Source organism: Penicillium alfredii (genome assembly GCF_028826965.1).
Source record: "Penicillium alfredii strain IBT 34128 chromosome Unknown utg000009l_segment0_segment0, whole genome shotgun sequence".
Classification (NCBI taxonomy): Eukaryota; Fungi; Ascomycota; class Eurotiomycetes; order Eurotiales; family Aspergillaceae; genus Penicillium; species Penicillium alfredii.
In genome coordinates, this window is record NW_026622706.1 from 186,021 (window position 1) to 206,730 (window position 20,710).

Sequence of the window (20,710 nt, forward strand, 5' to 3'; positions counted from 1 at the left end):
CCAGATAGAAAGTACCCGGGTCCAGACTCGAAGCCATCGAGGGGCTGTTGTCCTGTGTCTTGACATGTCTTGTAGATTGAATAGTACATCCCTAACTAGGGGGGTAGGGGCAGGTACAGAGTACCACCCATATAGATGCTCACTCCACGTCATGACCGGATGCCTGGGATGGACACAGGCTGCTATTTCCACCAGAATGCCACACCTCAAGATTGACAGGTTTCTCTAATCAATTCTTATAATGATCATTCGGTTTTCTTTTTTTCTGGTCTGATCGGTGCAGAAGCAGAAACACACGGTGTTGGGCGATCTGGTGGTTCTCGCCAATCACCGCCCTCACCCTCTCTCCCTCACCCTCTTCCCCCCCCATTCTCCCTGAACATTTTCTCCTTCACTTTTCTCCCGTTACTTCCCAGAAATTCTACTCTGATCGTGTTGTGATTCTTCTGCCCCGGCCTCTCTTGGGGTTGGATGTCGATCCTCGACTCTGTCGCGTTCCCCCCGCATAGACGGCTTCTGTTATCCTCCGCCAAACGTCTCGTGTTTCAGAACGTGGTGTCCGCCCACTCTTTGCTGATCACGGATTGGTAACTTTTTTTTTCACCTTGGGCAATAGGATCATTTTCTTTGTTCCTTGCCGACCGTCACGCCATGGGTTATTGATTATACGGATGAATTCATAACCAACAGGGCACTCGCGCTGCCCTGCAGACGGCTCTGCGTGACTTTGCGATACTCGTTGATTCGGTTTCCTGTTTCGATCGCTCAGTGTAAACCATACCTTTTCCCCCGTGGCGGAGACTTGGGATTCATTCGTTCGAACGAGTGAGTCAGCATGGCAGGCAATGGCTCCCTAAACCCTCAATTCCTCGCGCCTCCAGCAGTGACGGCCTTGAGGCAGGAGGCCCGGAACATCAATCCGAAGATGACTAGGACGATGAGTGACGATATGCGGGAGGAAAGGGCTGATTTGAAGGAGGCAGCCGAGCAGACGTTGAACATAATCGTGGATCTGGATTTAGAGGGTCGCATCAAATGGGTCAGCCCATCGTGGAAGCAGGTCGTGGGGTCGTCCCCCGATTCGGTGGAGGGTCGTATGATCTCCGACATTCTGCTTGGGAATAAGGACGTGTTTCACGATGCAATCGAATCGATGAAGCAGGATGATTCGCGCAGTCGTTTCATCCGCTTCGCGGTGCAGATGGGCCCGGACTCGGTCCTGAAGTACTCCCCAGAGCCGCGCCCTGTGGATACGACAGCTGAGGCGACCGAGGAGAAATCGGAAGAGAATACCGAGCCTTCGCAGGAGATGCATAAACAGAAGGAGGACGTGCTCACTATGGAGGGGCAAGGAATCATGGTGTATGACCGCACTGACAATGAGGCTGGACATGTGCGTTCCCCAAAGATGACTTGGATAACGACCGCCGTTATATATGACTGACAACTCTCGGGAAACAGACCATGTGGATGCTCCGGCCGTTTACCGAACCGAAAGAAGTGACTATCGATCTTCCGCCACTGTTGGTGGAGTCTTTGGGCGTCGGAGCAGAGGTGCTGGCGAACTACTTGACTACACTGGCAGAGGCGGCGGCCAACGAACCGGATCCTGCGAAACACCCTGCCCCGACCCCGGTGCTATGTCGGATTTGCGAGCGCCAGATCACCCCATGGTGGTTCGAGAAGCATACAGACCTCTGTCTCCAGGAACATCGGGCCGAAATGGACGTCCAGATCGCGCAAGAAAACCTCAACGAACATCGTCATGCCATCGTGAAAGTGTTGGATGCGCTGGAGGCCCGACAAGGAAGACCTCTGATTGGCAGCGATGGCAATCCAGCGCCATCGTCTCAACCCGAGTACAAAGGGTTGCCGATCGGCCCGTCCCCGGCTAGCTCTGCCCCATCCTCCGATCCTGTCTCGAGCACCAGCTCTGCCCCCAACACCCCGCCTCGCTCGCGCGACCATTCGGCGTCAGGCATCATCGCCACCCGACCCCGGTCGTTCACAGTGCGGCGACCACTGGCTCGCATTGTCGAGCTGGTTCTCGATCTATGCGACACTGCGTTGGAGATCAGCATGCCAGTTATCAAAGAGTCGTCCCGCCCAGAGAACGGAGAAGAGCCCCGGACTTTGTCCCCGCAGTCCGAGTCCCGGATCTCCCAAGTGCTTCAGTGGCAGTCTCCCAGCTCCAACACGTTGGAACAAGAACAGGGTCTGGCCGCCTTGTCAGGGGATACGGAGCAGGTTTCCAAGGCCAAAGTCGATGCGGTCGTTCGTCATCGCAAGATTGTGGACTATGCGGAGCGAATCCGCATCGAATACACTGTGCTGGTTGAAGAGTGCATCGCAGCGGCTCTCAGTAAAGCAGAGCGGATCGCTGCCGGCCAGCTCAGCGATTCCTCTTGTTCGTCCGATGACGAGGCCCAGCAGGAGACTCGTCTTGGCAGCAATGAGGATCTCAGCGATAAAAATATCGACAGCAAGCCTGCCGAGGAAGAACCATTGCCGCAGACTGCCCCCCAAGAACCGTTATCGCCAGCACCCCAGCAGCCAGTACCTGCTCCGCGGAGGCAGACATCTGCACTGACTCTGTCTATGCGCAACTCCCCAGATCGGTCAACGCCGTCACAGTCGGAGGGCAAGCCGTCCTCCGTGGCTGTCTCAACAGGCTCCAACAGTCCCATGGAATGTCCCACTCCTCGATCGCACAAGAGTGCCGTGGGATTGCTGGGTACATCGCAGTCTTCCCGTAGAGGTCTCTCACTCATGGATCTTGATGCAGGCGAGAGTAGCGATAGCAGCATACCGTCCTCTGCTTTTCCTGGTGGCGTGCGTACGGATTCGCCCTCTTCTGAACGGAGCTTTGACCGGAAGCGCAGAAGCTTAGTGCTCACCGGCCTATCCAGCTCGCCTCGTCGGCAGCCTTCTCCTGCTCGGGTTTCTGGCCCGCACTCTCCATTGCGCATGCCCAAGCCCCGGCTTTCTAGTGGGGCCGAGAGCTTGCCATCTCCCATTGTGTCCCCCTCGACCTACGCTGGAGAGTTGGCTCACCATTGCCGTCATCACCGGCGTCAATCTTCGGCGACATCCTCTGATGTTGCGAAGCCTCCAGTATCCCCACGTCTACCTTCGGTCAGCCAACAACCTCGTCCCGCCCCGACCTCTATCAAAGACTTCGAGATCATTAAGCCGATCAGCAAAGGCGCCTTTGGCAGTGTCTATCTGTCCAAAAAGAAATCCACTGGGGAATATTTTGCCATCAAGGTCTTGAAGAAAGCCGACATGGTCGCTAAAAACCAGGTCACGAACGTCAAGGCAGAGCGGGCCATCATGATGTGGCAAAGGGGAAAGCGACTTTGTTGCCAAGCTTTACTGGACCTTTTCAAGCAAAGAATATCTTTACTTGGTGATGGAGTATTTGAACGGAGGTGACTGTGCTTCGCTGGTCAAGGTCCTCGGCGGGCTTCCCGAGGATTGGGCGAAGAAGTACATTGCCGAGGTGGTGCTTGGTGTTGAGCACCTCCACAACAGAGGAATTGTTCATCGCGACCTCAAGCCAGATAATCTCCTGATCGACCAGACAGGTCATTTGAAACTGACCGATTTTGGTCTTTCCCGGATGGGTCTGGTGGGCCGCCAAAAGCGAGTGCTCAAGAGTCCCAATGAGCCTGCCCCGGATCTGCTCAAGCAGGGGCCTTTTCCTCGAGCAATTTCAATTGCATCTTCTCGGTCAGCCTCATTCGACTTCCAGGCAAGTACATCGCCCGGCTCTACACCGGTTATCGTTCCCGACACGGCCACTCATGTTAGCCAACCGTCCTATTTCAACCTCAACCACAGTGGTCCTAGTCGGCAGAGTTCTCGCCGGGCGTCGGGATATAGGAGTGACAGTGCCGGCAGTGATAGTTTGAACGGCATGTTCAAGACGTTTTCACTGAACGATGGCGCACATGAGCCTCCAGCACCTTCACCCAGCATATTCTCGACTAGTCTTGCGGAAGAAGAGGGCCAAAGCGAACCGGGCGAGTCTCCCCATCTCTATCCGTTGCAGCCGACGTTCAGCAACCCTGCTTTGCACAATACACCTCCGCAGCAAAGCATGCTCCCTCCAGTGATGGCACTTTTCGACCCGGAAGACCATGACCGTCGATTTGTGGGTACCCCCGATTATTTGGCCCCAGAGACGATTAATGGTGTTGGGCAAGATGAAATCAGCGATTGGTGGTCCTTGGGCTGTATCATGTTTGAGTTCATTTTTGGATACCCACCGTTCAATGCTTCGACACCCGATGAGGTGTTTGAAAACATCCTCCACCGCAGGATTAATTGGCCGGACGAACCGGAGGAGTTCACATCTCCCGAGTCGTTGGATCTTATGAACAAGCTCATGACTCTCAATCCCCGTGAACGGATTGGAGCCAATGTGGAAGAGAAGTTTGCAAATGGCGGTGCAGAGATTCGCGGCCACCCATGGCTCGCCGATATCAACTGGGATACCCTGCTGGCAGACAAGGCTCAATTCGTCCCCAATATCGAAAACCCCGAGGATACGGAGTATTTCGATGCTCGTGGCGCTACCCTTCAGGCTTTTGCAGAAGAATTGGAGGACGAGCAGTCTCCCCAGCCGCCAGCTTCGAGCGGGTCTTACCCAGACCGTCCACACGATGCACTTTTCAAGGTTCGTACGCAGGCCAACTCAATGAAGCGGCCACTCATGCCACTCTCGATTCCGCCTCATGTCCGTGATGCCCGCGATTCTCGCAGTCGGAGATTGAGCGAGCCATCACTGGCCGACGACTTTGGAAGTTTCAACTTTAAGAATCTTCCAATGCTGGAGAAGGCGAATAAGGATGTGATCCAGAAGATGCGCCAAGAAGCTTTGCAGACGCAGAGTCGTCAATCTACATCGTCATCAGCTGCTCAGACGCCAGCGACCGCATCCCAGCCTTCCTTGGAAGGGAGCCCACTTCCCATGTCACTTCAGCGTACCCTGTCGCAGAACAAAGGAAACAACCGGCCGTCCTCTCCGTCGAGTATGAGCCAGGCAAACTCGTCACCAAGTCGTCCATCACAACCTTCCTCCCCTCTCCTGGTTCAATTCAGTACTGGCAATAACCACGAGCGGCGCAAGACTTCAGGCTCCTCTTCGACTACCTCCCACCAGTCAAGTGGCACTTTCCAGCCCTCCCCTATTGACACAACGCGCATGCCCAACCTTAGGTTGGGCTCAGTGGCATCTTCTCCAGTGAAGGCCAACCGCATACCTGCTCATTCTCCTGACAAGCACCCTGCCAGTCAACGGCAGGGAAGTGCCCCGGCGAGCCGAGCCCGATCCCAGACGATCGGCTCCCAGGATGGCGAGGTATCTTCCTTGGCTAAGGAGTCTTTTGTGCCGACTCATCACAAGCGCCGCAGTCAGCTCTTTGATATTTCGCCTTCATCATCCGACAACGAGGATCCCCGCACCAAGGCATTGCTCAAAGTCCAACGCCGGCGACAAAGCTCTCGACGCCTTTCGCAGTTCAATATCCAGGACGGGCCGTTCTTCCGTCCATTGGATGTGCTCATTTGTGAGGATCATCCGGTTTCGCGTTTGGTGATGGAACGCCTGTTCGAGAAACTCCGTTGCCGGACCATCACTGTTACAAATGGTGCCGAAGCTGTGCGCTATGCTTTGAGCGAAGTGCAGTTCGACATCATCATGACCGAGTATAAACTGCCTCAAGTGAATGGGGCCGACTTTGCTCGTATGGTCCGGGAGACCCGCAGTGCCAACAGACATACGCCTATCATCGCTGTCACAGGATATCTGAAAGATCTTCCTGAGACTCATTATTTTGATGCGCTGATTCAGAAGCCCCCGACACTGCCCAAGCTCACGGAAGCTTTATGTAAGTGGTGCATGTGGAAGCCGCCTCCCAAGGATTACAATCCTCCTCAGCCTTTATCTGTCCCGATTCCAGCTGCGCGCCATAATCCGCTGCCCGCCGATGATAGCCCTAGCTCGGTGTCGTCTGGCTTTGTTCCCAATCCACCTAGTTCTTACCGAGGGTCCAGCCGCGATGACTCCGTGACCAGCAGCGTGTTCGGAGACATGGAGTCTATCAAACCAGAGGAGGTTCCAGTCATTATCAGTCGCAGTGCGGATGACTGGGAACAAGGCCATGGTGGATTGGGGATATCGGAGGATGCGGTTGCATCCCCGGGCAGCCCAGACCCCAAAGCTGTGCCTCTTCCACAACTTCTCCATGCTGTCTCGGCGCCTGCGGCAATGGATGGCACCGGTGCGCTTACACCCCGCAAACAACGGTCCAGTGAATCCATCCGCGCCAAACGTGAGTCCCTGGAGAAGAAACGCTACGAATGTGAAGAGTCCGGGGACGACGAGGACGAAGAGCTTGGACACTCCCAAGCCCGTCGCAGCCCCCCGACTCGGTCTCGCCGCCCAGGCTCCAAGTTGGGGATTGAGATGATGCGGACGAACAGTCGAGGTAGCGTGGTTAGCGGGAGTGAGGAGGTGCTGAAAAAGGAGAGGGAGGCACTCCGTCAAGCCGGCGAGTCGGTTGATACCGACAGCGAGGGACCTTTGGGGTCGCCCGCCAGCACCAGCCTTGAAGAACGCTTCGAGGATCTCAGCATCCCCGAGGAGTCTGAGATTGACGAGCCACAAAGTCCACGGGGCTCCCCTTCCCAGGAGTTCATGTCATCCTCTCAGCAGGGCCGACCATCTCTCGCGCACCAAGACACTTCAATCTACTCTGGGCCATCTGATCCGCCTGCATTAAAATCCGACCCGGGCGAGCTGAAGCACGGTCAAACAACACCGCCGTGGGAGCTGACTGCGACTGATCCGTCGAACCTGGCTGCCCCTCCGATCACCCCCGAAGTCAAGATATCCGAAAATAGCCAATCTCTGGACCCCGGTTCTGGGGCCGACACAGACTACAGTCCCACGCCGGACTCTGAAGCCACTCCGCGACCCCTCCATCCATCTCCCAACCTGGATCCCGAGCAGACACCCCGCGCTCCGGGGCGACATCGCTCGGATCTGACCTCGGCGTTCCAACAATAGACAAGGCCTGCCGGTGTGATTGTCCTCTGTTGGCTTCTTATTCTGTTATTCTATTTTCCCATTCTTCTCACATAGTTTCGGTCCCCCCTCTTCGTCACTTCGCTTCCTGTAAACTTCTTTGTCTTTTCTTATGTCTTTTCTTCCTGTCTACTTCCTGTTCCATCGGGGAAATCTCGCCGGGACCCCGGTGGACATGTCACCATATGCTTCCCCCCCCCCCCCCCCCTCTCACGTCTCTTATGTCTCTGAATGTGTTGCAGTTTTACTTGGAGCGGGAGTTTCGGTTGATGTGCCATCATTTCTATCATTTTTTTATGTTTCTTGGGGGCCCATTGTGGAAATCCGTTGCTTTTTCTTTTTTACTATCTTGCATTCTATGTGACTTGATTCCAGGCCAGCTTGACGCGGTTTTGATTTGATTTTTTTTTCTTTTGCTGTCTCTTTGCCAATACACTAGTGCGTCATATCCATAGTCTTACTGGAGTGAACAGATCTCTTTTCTGAGGAAGAAACGCCCTGACCAAGTATAAAAACAGCACAAAACGCACTACCTTCGGGCACTCTTGGCGCTGTCAAAGACGCCCATCCATTGCCGATCGAGTCTCACGCCCCCGCCGATCCCAACTCCTTTGCGGTTTGGCGAGTGGCACTCGGTCGCAGCTTGCATGCATTGGCTCAATGGCTCCCAGACCTGTCTGCTCGATAAGGGACACGAGTGGTGGCTCTATGATTGCTACGGACCGGGATTCTCACCAGATCGGCAAATCAGGAACCTAAGTTGCTTCGGTTCTACCTCGGTATGCTGGGCCATTCTTTGTGGTGCCACGAACTCTTCGGCTATTGTTGGCAATGCGTAGTGGATAGAGTGTCTGCAGTGGTCCGACTCTAATCCTTACCTGCTGCACGTATTATACAGTCAGTCATTATTATTATAACAATTATTATGATTATTGGGAATATTGTCTCTGTCTCGATAGGAAATGCACGGAGAAAGCGGCCTCGCTTGGCCGTTAGCCCGGCAGACCCACCACTTCCTGGACACGGCTGATATCCGACTTGAATAATTCTTTTTTTTTTAAAAAAAAAAAAATCATTTAATTGATTTTCACGTTGAAATATGAAAGAGTACATAATTGATATTCAGAGAGTGGTACAAGAACTATTTAGGGTAATACTGAGATTGTGGTCGAGAGACGCGTCCCTGAACACGCAGGGGCCGGTGGCGGAGGCGTGTGGCGGCAAATTCTAGAATTTTATATTTGGGACCAAAATAACATGAACAGAATTACCAGAAGTACCATAATCAAGCCAAATAGCCAGGGCGATCTCAGATCTTTTCTTTTCTTTTCTTTTTTCTCTTTTTTTTTTTTCCCTTTTTTTTAATTGCCACTCGGTGGAGCTGGCTGACGCCTGTCACCGAATGGTACGGCATTTAGGAGAGCATCACGGCAATATACTAGAGCGTATCACTAGAATTACTTCAATCACTAGAAATAGTAAGGGAAATCCAAGAAAAGTGATGATCCCCCTTAATTAACCTGCAGCATATCCACATCGAAATGATCGAGAATCTCGTGAGAAATGAATCAATCATCATCACAGCCAGATGGGCCCTCTAGACTTGCTGCCCCCGACCCACCCAGCTCCACCGGGTTTCAGTTCGCGATCTTCACTTTTTCTCTCTCTTCTCTTTTGCTTAACTTTGTCGTCTCTCGTTTTTTCTCTTTCCTCTTGTACTCATCTAGGGTGTGTGGAATATCCCATTCTTTTAATTCTCTTACCTTTTTTTTTTTTTTTTTTTCTTTCGTTCTCTCATCCTGGGGCTATATCTCAATTGACACATTCCGATCGGCGTCATTCTTGTCCGGTTGATTTGAGTCAAGCTCCCCGCATTCTTTCCCCCCAAGGCCTGGCGCCAATATGTCGACTCCCGTCGACGAAACCAAAACCTTCCACGTGCAGGAGAAGAAGGACAAGAGGAAGGACTCGGACGATGTCTCGCCCATGTCCGAAGATGGCACCTATGTGCACGACAATGTCGATCGCGGACTGACGGTCGACACGACTCGCGTCCCCGAAGATGATGACCCGCCCCCTACCACGGCCTCTGCGCGTCGAGAAGAGGCTACCCGGCTGGAGGATGACTTGATGCTCCTGCAGGCCGAACGCGTCGCCTCGCAGTCGACCCATGAAGGGGGTGATGAACACGACCCCGACCGGCCTTCCATCAGTAAAGTCCGCTCGCGCCGCTCCGAGGCCATTGACGAGTTTGACGAGGCGACGAACCCACTGCACGAAAAAGCCGCCGTCTACAAGCCCCCCGAAACCCCCAACACCAAGATCGCCGCCTTCGTGAAGAAACTGCACGAGTCGAGCTTTATCGTTCGCTACCTCACCTACATTTTGCCCGTGGTGCTCCTGCTGTTGATTCCGTTGCTGGTTGGGGCCCTCAAGTACACCAAGGCTAGTGTCGGTGGGGTGAAATTGATGTGGTTCGCCATCTGGCTGGAAATCGTCTGGTTGACCCTGTGGGCCGGACGAATTGTCGGCAAGTGTTTGCCTCCCGCGGTTGGGATCATGGCTAGCATCTTCACCAACAATGCGAAAAAATGGCGCGATATGGCCAAGCAGCTGGAGCTACACGCGGCCCTCTTTTTCTGGTGGCTCGGTGTCGAGATCTCGTTTTTGCCTACCATGAAAAACCATCATGTGGACGGCGACAAGACCACTCGCAGCTGGGAGAACACACTGAACAAGATCATCATTGTGGTCTTTGTCTGGACAATCCTCAACTTCATCGAGAAGATTCTTCTTCAGCTGATCGCCATCAGCTTCCATCTGCGCACTTATGCCGATCGCATTGAGATCAACAAGTTCCAGATCGGAAGCTTGACCAAGCTGTATGATGTGTCCCGCAGTCGGATCAGCGACAAGGATGAGGAATTTGAGGAAAAGAAGCCGGATCAGTCGAATAGCGCCGGCACCAAGACCCCCCTGCAATATGCCGGCAAGGCCCAGCGCGTGGCCAAGGGTGCCTTGAGCAAAGTTGGGAACAAGGTCGGCGACGTGGCTGGCGCGATGGCCGCGGACTTCACTGGCCGCAAGGCCAACCGGAGCAGCGACCCCTACATGGTGACTTTGGCCCTGTTGCGGACCACCCCGGGATGCCAGGTTCTTGCTCGTCGTCTTTACCGTACGTTCGTGCGCGACGGCTTTGACACGGTCTTTTCGGGTGATCTGAAGGAGGCATTCGAAAATGGCGACGAAGCCGAGGCTGCGTTTACCATGTTTGACCGCGACATGAACGGCGACATCTCCATGGACGAGCTCGAGGCCGTCTGTGTGGATATTGGCCGCGAGCGCAAGTCAATCACGGCGTCGCTGAAGGACTTGGACTCGGTCGTGTCGAAACTGGACGATGTGTTCATGTTCTTTGTCTTTGTCGTGGTCTTGATAGTCTTCTTGTCCCTGATTTCGACCTCGGCTGCCGGTGTGCTCACGTCTGCGGGATCCACTATCCTGGCACTGTCTTGGCTGTTCTCTGCCACAGCACAGGAATTCCTTCAGTCTGTGATTTTCGTGTTCGTCAAGCACCCGTTCGATGTCGGTGACCGCGTGACTATCTACGGTAACTCGGGCGATGCGGGTCTCGGTGATGACTACTTTGTCAAGGAGATTACCCTTCTCTACACCGAGTTTAAGAAGATGCAGGGTCATGTCGTGCAGGCTCCCAACAGCTACCTCAACACACTCTTCATTCTCAACCAGCGGCGGTCGGGTGCTCTCGCCGAGGCTATTCCGATCATCATCAAATACGGCACCACTATCGACATGATCGACGGCCTGCGCCAGCGTCTGTTGGAGTTTGTGCGCAGCGAGAAGCGCGATTTCCAGAGCAACATCCTCACTGAGCTGCGCGCGGTCACGGAGAACTTCTCGCTCACGCTCAACGTCGTCTTCTTCTACAAGTCCAACTGGCAGAACGAAGGCCTGCGTCTGCAGCGCCGCAACAAGTTCATCTGCATGCTCATGATCGCCCTTCAGGAGATTGGCATCGAGGGCCCGCGCATGAACCTCCAGGGCGCCAACGTGGATATTCCCTTCCACGTCAACTATGGCAACGCGCCCATCACGGCCCCGACTCCCAGCAACCGCGACGACGCCGACGTTCAGGAAGTCCCCATCGAGGACTCCAGTGCTCTCTCCGAAAACACTGGCACTAGCACCGCTGTACGTCACCCGTCGATCCTCCGCAAGGGCATGAAGACCGCTGCGGCGCGCGCCCGCGGCCAGTCTGTGTCGCAGCGCAAGCACGTCGACTTCTCTCTGGGCATGTCCAATCTCTCTGCCAACGACATCATGGGCGATGTCTTTGAGGAACGCGGCACACGCATCGACGATGTGGTTCGCACCGCCAACCGCGACGCCGCCGACCGCCGCATGCAGGAGGTTGCCGAGGAGGAGGAGCGTCGCAGCCGTAGCTCGTCTTCGCGCCACCGCCGCCCCTCCAACCTCAGCGTGCCTACCAACAACGATGACGGTCGCCGGTCGACCGATGCCCACAGCACTCGCAGCGGCACCTCTTCTGTCCGAAACCGCTTCTTCCGCCACCGCAGCAACCCCAGCGGCGATCGTGACGATTTGATGGAGCAGGGCCGTTTCGACCAGCCCACCCCGCCTCCTCCGGCTGCCAACCTGGATCCTAATGCGCGCGCATAATGAGTGCCGCAATGAGGTTTCAACGCCGACATCTGATCACTGCATCTCCACGACTTATAATCTGGGTGGTTCCTGTCTGATCTCTTTTTTCCTACATACGTTGACTCGCATTTGCAACATGCCTGACTCTGGGTTTATGTTGAGCCTCTTGTAATCTGTCTCTTCTACCATACATATATCCCCATATCGACTTTCCTTTTTTGTTTCATTTCTTGTCCGAAAACTGCTTGGTCGCACGAAGCGTTCGATTCGACTTGAGCGAGATCTGCTGTGATTTGGATGTATATCTTGTGTCCTGTCTCTTTTCTCGTGTGATATTTTCGCATTCATGTGTCCATGCATTCAATAAATTTCGTTGACATCTTATAACCAGCCAACAAAATAGGCTTTGCACTATATATCTTGTTTCTGGTCTTCGCTGTGGTATTAGACGTGAAGTCTTGATAGATGCATTCGATCCCTCCACAGATGTGTAGAGCTCTTACGCCTTTCGCATGACGCACCAAGAACAACGAGGCAGAGCACTCACGAACACTCGCTGATACCAAGGTCGCATTGTCATCGCCCGATAAGACGTCCACGGGTGGGACCTTTCGGTGTTCGGAGTCGAACGCTCTGAGGGGTCTCGTCAGCACTTCAGCCGTGGCGTTGTTAGCTTCGCTCAATGGACTCCGTCAAAACTGGCAGTCTTCACAAAATGCTTTTTGTGAACATCTTCATTCCATCATTCGTCTGCCCTCGTCAGGCTCAGTATGGTCTGCCCATCAAGTAGCGATAATCGCTTTGGACCACAGGTCCTCGTCCAGTGTCGTCCATTCGACTTTACCCTGCTCTTTGAGAATGTCGTCTTCGCTGTGGTGCCTGCTGCGGTGTTTTTGTTGGCAATCTCTGCTCGTATCCCGGTTCTCGTTCGATCTCCGGTCAAAGTAACTTCGCATAAATTGGCGGCATGGAAGCTGGTGAGTTTCTTCCATCAGGCCATACATAGTGTATTGGTATGTCTGACAATCTGGGCCCAGATTTCTCTTGGAATGCTGCTCGTACTTCATATCCTGCACCTCACAATCCACATTCAAGTCAGCTCTCTACGAACCCAGTCTTCTCTGGCAGCTGGTATATTGCATCTGGTTGTTGCTGCGGCATCCGTCTTACTCTCATGGCTTGAGGACCAGCGGTTTATCCGGCCATCGGATTTTCTGATCATTTACTTTTCTCTGTCGAGCATCCTAGCTCTCCCCCGGCTACGGTCTCTGTGGCTTCTGTCCTCTTTTCTCATCCAGGTGGTACTTTGGAGTCTGGTTACTGTGGGGACCGTCGTCGTGCTGTGCTTGGAGGTCAATTCACAAGACACAGCTCCTGCGCCTTGGATTTCGGCAATCCAGCAAAGAGATCACATCTAGTTTCTGGGTGCGAAGAGCTTCTTTATATGGGTGCTACCACTCTTGAGACAGTCGGGCTGTGGAAGAAAGTCACCAGCGACGGCTCTGACAGGCTCGATACCGAGCTATCTGTCGCAGATTGGCCGGTGGGCGAGCACCAACTGCTTGCGTTGGCTCGTATGGATGCTCACTGCCGTGTCCTGTGTCTTAGTGTCGACTGGGAAACTGAAGCCACCATGCAGGCTGTCACTGAGCAAGAGTTTGCCTCCCAGACTGTTATATCTGTTGTGCATCGGTTGCGCTTTATTGAGCGGTATGACCGGGGGGCTCTTTTGAAGACTAGCCGTCTTGTTGAATATGGCTGCCCGAAAGATCTGCTGGCGAGACAGTCGGAGTTTGGGTTGTTTTACCAGATGCAGCAGATGGAGTGAGATCTTATATGTTCTTACATTCATATCTTTTTTTTTTTTTTTTTTAACTTCCTGCATTGGATCAAAAAGCAAAGCTTGGTGTGTTTTTGCATGGCCCTACATCTTGTGGTAGTAGATAGTAACTTGGGTTCTGTTCTATATTTTGGGCTCATAGAGTGGCATTAGCTGTTTTTCGGTACTATATGATAGCTACCAAAGAGGAAACATTTTCTCTACGAGAAAGGCTAGATAGTGGAAAGCTGCATCGACCCTAAGCTTCTATTGTCAAGGCATTTCATTCAAGGTAAGCAGATGCTATCACTCATAGAGTCAAATTGTGTTTGTACTTCTGCCCTGGATTCTGCTGTCTGACACATTCATGCAATCAAGCGGTCACAATCAATCCATAGGTACATTGTGGTATTTATAAGTGTCGTTACTTACACGTAGGCATGGTAGAGCTAAGAGGATTGTGTAGAAAAAACATCTCAACTATAGAGAAACCTCAATTACCAAGGAAAAAAAAAAAAAAAAAAAAACGAGAATGATCTGCCCCGCATTCCACGGAATGTGATGCCATTCGATTGTCTCAAAAACGTGCTAGGTTTGCCAAGTAGCAGTACCTTGACAAGCACCTCATGTAGCGGTCTGCCCAGGTACCCGGTACCTCCAGAGTCAGGGGCAGCTGGCGGTGATGAGCCCCACAGTTTCTTCGTTGTGGGTTTCTCAACATAAACTTGCCTCTTTCTCTCCCCCGAATTCCTCCTACTTTTCTCTCCATATTTTCCTGATTCCACACCTATTCCAACATGCGCGGCGAGGTATGTCTGCTATTGTTGCTCAATGTTTACTTTGCCCCCTCTACCCGTTCCTCTCCCCTGAACCAGCGGGCGCAAGTCTCCGGTTCTGCCGCTCAACTCAATTGCACCCCCAGAAGCTAGCCCTTGGGACATGGGATACAGAGACACAGGACACGGGATACAGGATGCTGATGCACCAATTCTCCAGATCTGCCATCTTCACATCGGCCAGGCCGGTACCCAGCTGGGTAACGCTGCGTGGGAGCTGTACGTCCTCACCGCTTCTTGATGCGTCCCACATGGTCTAACTAAACTGCGTGACAGGTACTTGCTCGAGCACGGGCTGAAGCCCGATGGTCGCTTTGACCCCGAGAGCACCGACGAGACCAGCCAGGGTGGCTCGTACGACACCTTCTTTACGGAGACCAGCTCTGGCAAATACGTTCCCCGCTCCATCTTCGTTGATCTCGACCCCTCGGTACGTGGCCCACCCGAACCGAATATCTACGAGGAGCTTGCTGTTGAACTAGTTGGCTAACACTCCGATGTTAGCCCATTGACGAGATCCGCACTGGTAACTACCGCCAGCTGTTCCACCCTGAGCAGTTGATCAGTGGCAAGGAGGATGCCGCTAACAACTGTATGGCCTCGTTGAAATTCCATTGGATTGTCGGGGAAATTAACTAATATGTCCCAGATGCTCGTGGCCACTACACCATCGGCAAGGAGCTTGTTGACGAGGTCATTGACCGTATTCGCCGTGTTGCCGGTATGGAGAGAGCTATATTGCGCCTCGATCTTGTGCTTGCATGCTAATTTTCTGGATAGACAACTGCACTTCACTGCAGGGCTTCCTGATTTTCCACTCTTTCGGCGGTGGTACTGGCTCTGGTTTCGGTGCTCTTCTGCTGGAGCGTCTTTCTGCCGAGTATGGCAAGAAGTGCAAGCTCGAGTTTTCGGTCTACCCGTCGCCCCGCGTGTCGACTGCCGTGGTGGAGCCGTACAACGCCGTCCTGTCCACCCACAGCACCATTGAGAACTCCGACTGCACTTTCCTGGTTGACAACGAGGCCGTTTACGACATCTGCCGCCGCAACCTGGACATCCCCCGTCCTGGCTATGACCACCTCAACCGCCTTATTGCCCAGGTGGTCAGCTCTATCACCTCCAGTCTGCGCTTCGACGGTGCTCTCAATGTCGACCTGAACGAGTTCCAGACTAACCTGGTGCCGTACCCGCGTATCCACTACCCTCTGATCTCGTATGCCCCTGTGGTCTCGGCCAACCGTAGCTCTCACGAGAGCTTCAAGGTGCAGGATCTCACCTTCCAGTGTACGTGATGTTGGCCCCAGTGCTTCGACTTTTGCTTAAACTGACACTTTTCTAGGCTTCGAGCCCAACAACCAGATGGTCGTTTGCGACCCCCGCAATGGCAAGTACATGGCCGTGGCCCTGCTGTACCGCGGTGACGTTGTGCCCCGCGAATGCAACCAGGCCGTGGCCTCGGTCAAGGCCAAGGCGTCCTTCAACCTGGTCGAGTGGTGCCCGACTGGATTCAAGTTGGGCATCAACTACCAGAAGCCCATGCGCGTGCCCGACAGCGAGCTCGCCCCCGTCGACCGCTCGGTCAGCATGCTCTCCAACACCACCGCTATTGCTGACGCCTGGAACCGCCTCGACCACAAGTTCGACCTCATGTACTCCAAGCGCGCCTTCGTCCACTGGTACGTGGGTGAGGGTATGGAGGAGGGTGAGTTCTCCGAGGCCCGTGAGGACCTTGCTGCCCTGGAGAAGGACTACGAGGAGGTCGCTGGCGACAGCGTCGAGGAGGAAGATGAGGGCGAACTCGAGTACTGATTGCCCTGTCTGCCTCCCGAACATGATTCTTCGTTCTGTCTTGAATATATGCCCCTTCAGCCTTTTGCGATAACCCCCCCCCCCCCCCCCCCCCCCCCCTTTCCGTTCGTGCTCTCCCAGCGTTCCTTTTTACCCCTGGGTGTCTGATGAATAGTCGGCACTGGTTTGATGTGATATTCAAAACCAATGATCATTTCTATCGAGCATTTTCTCTTTCCCAAGTAACTAACTCTAGCTAAACCCCGTAACCCTGTCCGATAACGCCATCCGATGCCCATGCAAGTCTATTACTTCCGATAATGCAGGTCCCGCGCAAGGGGGACAAGGGGGGTTTCTGGTTTAATCTGGGCCAGCCACCTCCCAGTCTTGAATGATCTTCAGGGCCCGCTCGTACGTCCACATGGTCACTGCGCTCGCCGGCGCCGCCTTGAGCAAGCTGACCGTCAACCCGCGGTACAGTCCGCGCACACCATGTGTTCGCAGGATCATGGTTATCGAGCGTACAACACCGTGATACTCGGGGATGTTGCGATGCACATAACGGGTGCGAGTGGGACCCTGCACCTGCAAGCGCTTGCGCACGAGATCAAGCGGGAACACCCCGGTCTTAGCCAGCACACTAGCGACAACGCCGGCCGCGGCATCGCCTGTGCCGAATGGCAGCGAGTCCCAAGATGCCATTGCTGGCCGGAGTGCTTCGTAGGTTGTGAAGAAGAGCCCCATGTACGGCACGATCTGTGCGACGGCCGCTGAGCAGCCCCGGAAGAACCCCGGCATGCCTTCGTAGCGCGCAATATCCGCCACCGACGCTCGCAGCGAGTGGTAGATGCGGTCCGGGCCCTGGGCGGCGAAGCGCGTACGTAACAAGTCCAGTGGGTACGTTGCAGCTGTGGCAAGGCCACCGGCCACGGCACCGGACACGAACGACTCGGCGGATGGAGGAAGACGGTAGGGATGGAGGAGGGCGAGGGCTTGGGTGGTGGAGCGGTAGGCAGTGAATTGAACGGCGCCGTAGCACACATACATCATTTCAGCGGGAATATTGCCTTTCCAGAGGCCCTGCACCGAGATCAAGAAGACAGGGTCAGCGCCTGTACATCCCGTGGCAGTTATTGCTTGGGTGGTTGCGGTTGTGGACGTACCGTGATGCCCTCCTGCCGCACGATCGCCCGCATCGTCGACAGCGTCCCCTTGTAGATAGGTCCCCTGACCGAGCGATGCGAGTCCGGGTCCGATAGCGAGTGGATCTGCAGCTGCAGGCGGATCTTGACGACGTCTAGCGGCGCAATGCAGAACCGCGAGATCAGCCCGGCTGTCCCGCCTGCCAGCACGACCTGTCGCCTGGTTCCTTCATCTTTGAGATGCTCACCCCCGGCCATGACTGGAGCTGAGGTTTAGGAAATAGTAGTGAGCCCCATTGTTGACGTTGTTGAGGTTGGAATGGAATGAAAAGAATCCGGAAAATCTTCCTTTTACGTAAGGCGGTTATAGCCGAGGTTTCTGCAGTCCCCCGGGGGGGGGAAGCTCTGCTCTGCTGCGCTCCGCACGTTTTCTACATTCCACCTCCCTCTCTGTCTCCAGCCATGCATCGTCCACGCCCCTCATATTTCTTTCGGCTGGCGCGGGGCTTTTCAGCCCCCTCTCGCAGCTTCGTCGCCACTCGGCATGTCGGGAACGCAATGGCTAACCTGGTGGATGCGGCCAAGGCAGCTGACATAGCCAGCAAACCCGAATTGTCGATCAATCCTGAGCTTCCGCAAAAGGTGTCTTTCACGAATTCCTCAGATAATGGTGCGGAGTGCACTCTGGACGTCCAGGGAGAAGCAGGCGTGGAGCTATACCGGGATGCAATGACCCTTTCATCCGAGACCACAGGCCGCAGGTCTTTTCCATACCACTATCTGCGCGATCTGTGCCGATGTCCTAAGTGTGTGGATCCGCATTCGAAGCAGCGCTCATTCCGCACGAGCGATATCCCCAAAGATATCGCCCCGCGCCATGTGAAATGGGATGGGGAGCGGCTAGAGGTGCAATGGTCCCAGGATATCCCCGAATACCCCGACTCGCACACATCGTCCTGGGACTATCAATATTTGAAAAGACCATTCATCAATACACATGCCATCAAAACTAAAAGCACATACCCATTGAGGTGGGGTTCTGTTTGGATGCAACGACGCCAACATTGGATCTCATATCAAGATTACATGGAGAACGATGTCAAATTCGCGGCAGCCATGCGGAATCTGTCACGTATGGGGTTGATCTTTGTCAAGAATATTCCGGAGTCCCGGGAGATGGTTGAGAAACTGGCCACGCGAATGGGCCCGTTGCGGAACTCATTCTACGGGCCAACGTGGGATGTCCGTACGGTGCCGGAGGCCAAAAACGTCGCATACACCAATCAATTCCTTGGATTCCACATGGACCTGATGTACATGAACGAGCCACCGGGATACCAATTGCTGCATTGTCTGGAGAACTCATGCGAGGGCGGGGAGTCGCTGTTCGCTGATGCTTTCCGGGCCGCCGATATTATGTCTTATGAACATCCCCGGGACTTCCAGACCCTAACCCGGCACCAACTGGGTTACGAGTATATCCACGACGATCAGATATACTACAACCACTGGCCCGTGTTTGACTACGACCGCAAAATCAACAGTATGCGCCGCGTCAACTACTCGCCGCCTTTCCAGTCCCCGCTCCCGCCCTATAGCAACGGCGAACACACCCACTCGGGCTTTGTCGCTCTCAAGCGCGCGCTCACCAACTTCACTCGTCTGCTAGAGTCTGACCTATCGGTCTTTGAGCTGAAACTCAACCCGGGTGAGTGCGCCATCTTCGCGAACCGTCGCGTCGTGCATGCCCGTCGCCAGTTCAACATGACTGGCGGATCTCGATGGCTGGCCGGCGCGTATGTCGATGAAGACGCCCTATTGTCGCGCTTCGCTGTTTGTCAGAAAAAGCACCCGATCACCTGGCGCGCGGCCGATCCCATGGCTGATATACATTCACACCGCTCTCAAAAGGCTAACGCGGCGCAAGCCGAGAAGACCGTCGAGGTGGAGTCTGTTGACGCCCAGCCACTATGAATTGTGCGTTGATTCACCCCTGGTGAAGTGTTCACATGTCATCCATTTCTGTATATATCCATGGATGTGATTTCTAGGCCCATATATTTAGTGAGATGATTCGCATGACTAGTGATAAACCTGTTGATACTAGAACAGTGGTAGACTTCGATATCCACTATTGGCTACATCAACATGGCATTTTGGTTTTGAAAATTTAGGTTCTAGAAGTAGTGTGTAATTCATTGTGAACTTTCACAAAGTCTCGATATGTAAAGGAGAAACGTTTATCATTATGCTGCACTTTTGGAACATCTAACCCCGGGGAGGGTGCCATGGGTATCGTGCGCGACCACCTACGCAGCCGCCGCCGGCTTGTTGACAGAGAAATCGCCCAAGAAGTTGGGGTCAGCATTGATTTCCTCACGGACCTGTCCAATAGAATTAGCACCAGATCTAAAGGAGGGTAAGAAGCAGGTGGGCATACAATATCCAATCCACCAACCAGCTCCCCGTTCACCCACAGCTGTGGGAAAGTCGGCCAGTCGGCGAACTCTTTCAGACCCTGCCGCACGTCCTCGTCGGCTAGGATGTTGAAGAACCCATACTTGACACTGCGCTCACGCAGAATACCGACCAACTGCCGACTGAAACCGCACTGCGGGCCGCTGGGGGTTCCCTTCATGAACAGCATGACCGGAGCAGCCTTAACAAGTTCCGCCAGACGAGCAAAAAGTGCCTCCTTGGACTGCTCCGGGTTCAGAGTTGGGGCGGGCGCAACAGCTGTAGCATTCGCAGCTGGGCCGGCCGAGGCGTCCTGGCCGGAAACCGGTGCCTGAGTAGCCGTAGTCGGGCCGTCCTCGCGAGGCACAGCAGAGAGTGGCGGGGGGATGTTGGCCCTGCTCACACCATCGACGGGGGCAGTAGCGCCGGCGACATTGCCGCGGCCGGCGTGGCGCTCGACGGCGTCACGCACTTTGATGGCGTCGCTGCCGCTGATGGACTCAAGGATCTGGCCACTGCGCAGACAGATAACGAAGGGCACGGCCGAGACGTCATATTCCTCCGAGATGTCGGGCAGCTCCTCGGCGTTGATGCTGAGAAACGAGATGGTCGGCGGGGAGGCGGCGGGGTACTGCGAAGCCAGGGCGGAAAGAACAGCGCGCATTTGCGTGCATGGAGCAGCCCAGGGCGTGTGAAAGTATAGGATTACTAGCGCCGACGGTGCCAGTGACGAGAGGTGCGACGAAAAGTCGGCCTCGGTGGTGATCTCGGTGAGGGCCGACATGGTGGGGGATGTCGAGTTGTGAGGGGGATGGGATGGCTCTTAAAAGCGAGCTAACGAGGTAACCAGCACTGTAACACCGATGACCTTGAGTCTCACACAACAAAAAGT

The 20,710-nt window shown here is 54.4% G+C and overlaps 8 protein-coding genes across 8 annotated transcripts; 6 read left to right on the forward strand and 2 right to left on the reverse strand.

Moving 5' to 3' along the window:
• Positions 1 to 835: 835 nt before the first annotated feature.
• On the forward strand, positions 836 to 7,075 carry NUU61_005980 (protein kinase RIM15; the record flags this gene model as incomplete). Its single annotated transcript, XM_056656508.1, has 3 exons — positions 836 to 1,393; positions 1,462 to 3,338; positions 3,391 to 7,075. The coding sequence occupies 3 exons, from the start codon at positions 836 to 838 to the stop codon at positions 7,073 to 7,075; spliced, it is 6,120 nt and encodes a 2,039-aa protein (XP_056509308.1).
• Positions 7,076 to 8,995: 1,920 nt separating this feature from the next.
• NUU61_005981 (Mechanosensitive ion channel family) lies at positions 8,996 to 11,794 on the forward strand (the record flags this gene model as incomplete). Its single annotated transcript, XM_056656509.1, has 1 exon — positions 8,996 to 11,794. One exon carries the CDS (start codon positions 8,996 to 8,998, stop codon positions 11,792 to 11,794), a length of 2,799 nt encoding a protein of 932 aa, XP_056509309.1.
• A 752-nt stretch (positions 11,795 to 12,546) lies between these two features.
• NUU61_005982 (uncharacterized protein) lies at positions 12,547 to 13,194 on the forward strand (the record flags this gene model as incomplete). Its single annotated transcript, XM_056656510.1, has 1 exon — positions 12,547 to 13,194. The coding sequence occupies one exon, from the start codon at positions 12,547 to 12,549 to the stop codon at positions 13,192 to 13,194; it is 648 nt and encodes a 215-aa protein (XP_056509310.1).
• A 26-nt stretch (positions 13,195 to 13,220) lies between these two features.
• Positions 13,221 to 13,604, forward strand: NUU61_005983 (uncharacterized protein; the record flags this gene model as incomplete). The annotated part of the gene is made up of 1 exon (XM_056656511.1): positions 13,221 to 13,604. One exon carries the CDS (start codon positions 13,221 to 13,223, stop codon positions 13,602 to 13,604), a length of 384 nt encoding a protein of 127 aa, XP_056509311.1.
• Positions 13,605 to 14,392: 788 nt separating this feature from the next.
• On the forward strand, positions 14,393 to 16,240 carry NUU61_005984 (tubulin alpha chain; the record flags this gene model as incomplete). The annotated part of the gene is made up of 7 exons (XM_056656512.1): positions 14,393 to 14,404; positions 14,592 to 14,650; positions 14,708 to 14,861; positions 14,936 to 15,023; positions 15,081 to 15,152; positions 15,212 to 15,715; positions 15,771 to 16,240. The coding sequence occupies 7 exons, from the start codon at positions 14,393 to 14,395 to the stop codon at positions 16,238 to 16,240; spliced, it is 1,359 nt and encodes a 452-aa protein (XP_056509312.1).
• A 339-nt stretch (positions 16,241 to 16,579) lies between these two features.
• NUU61_005985 (thiamine transporter TPC1) lies at positions 16,580 to 17,619 on the reverse strand (the record flags this gene model as incomplete). Its single annotated transcript, XM_056656513.1, has 2 exons — positions 16,580 to 17,299; positions 17,383 to 17,619. 2 exons carry the CDS (start codon positions 17,617 to 17,619, stop codon positions 16,580 to 16,582), a joined length of 957 nt encoding a protein of 318 aa, XP_056509313.1.
• Positions 17,620 to 17,823: 204 nt separating this feature from the next.
• On the forward strand, positions 17,824 to 19,335 carry NUU61_005986 (putative Gamma-butyrobetaine hydroxylase subfamily; the record flags this gene model as incomplete). The annotated part of the gene is made up of 1 exon (XM_056656514.1): positions 17,824 to 19,335. One exon carries the CDS (start codon positions 17,824 to 17,826, stop codon positions 19,333 to 19,335), a length of 1,512 nt encoding a protein of 503 aa, XP_056509314.1.
• Positions 19,336 to 19,670: 335 nt separating this feature from the next.
• NUU61_005987 (PICOT family protein) lies at positions 19,671 to 20,602 on the reverse strand (the record flags this gene model as incomplete). Its single annotated transcript, XM_056656515.1, has 2 exons — positions 19,671 to 19,745; positions 19,802 to 20,602. 2 exons carry the CDS (start codon positions 20,600 to 20,602, stop codon positions 19,671 to 19,673), a joined length of 876 nt encoding a protein of 291 aa, XP_056509315.1.
• Between the last annotated feature and the right edge of the window lie 108 nt (positions 20,603 to 20,710).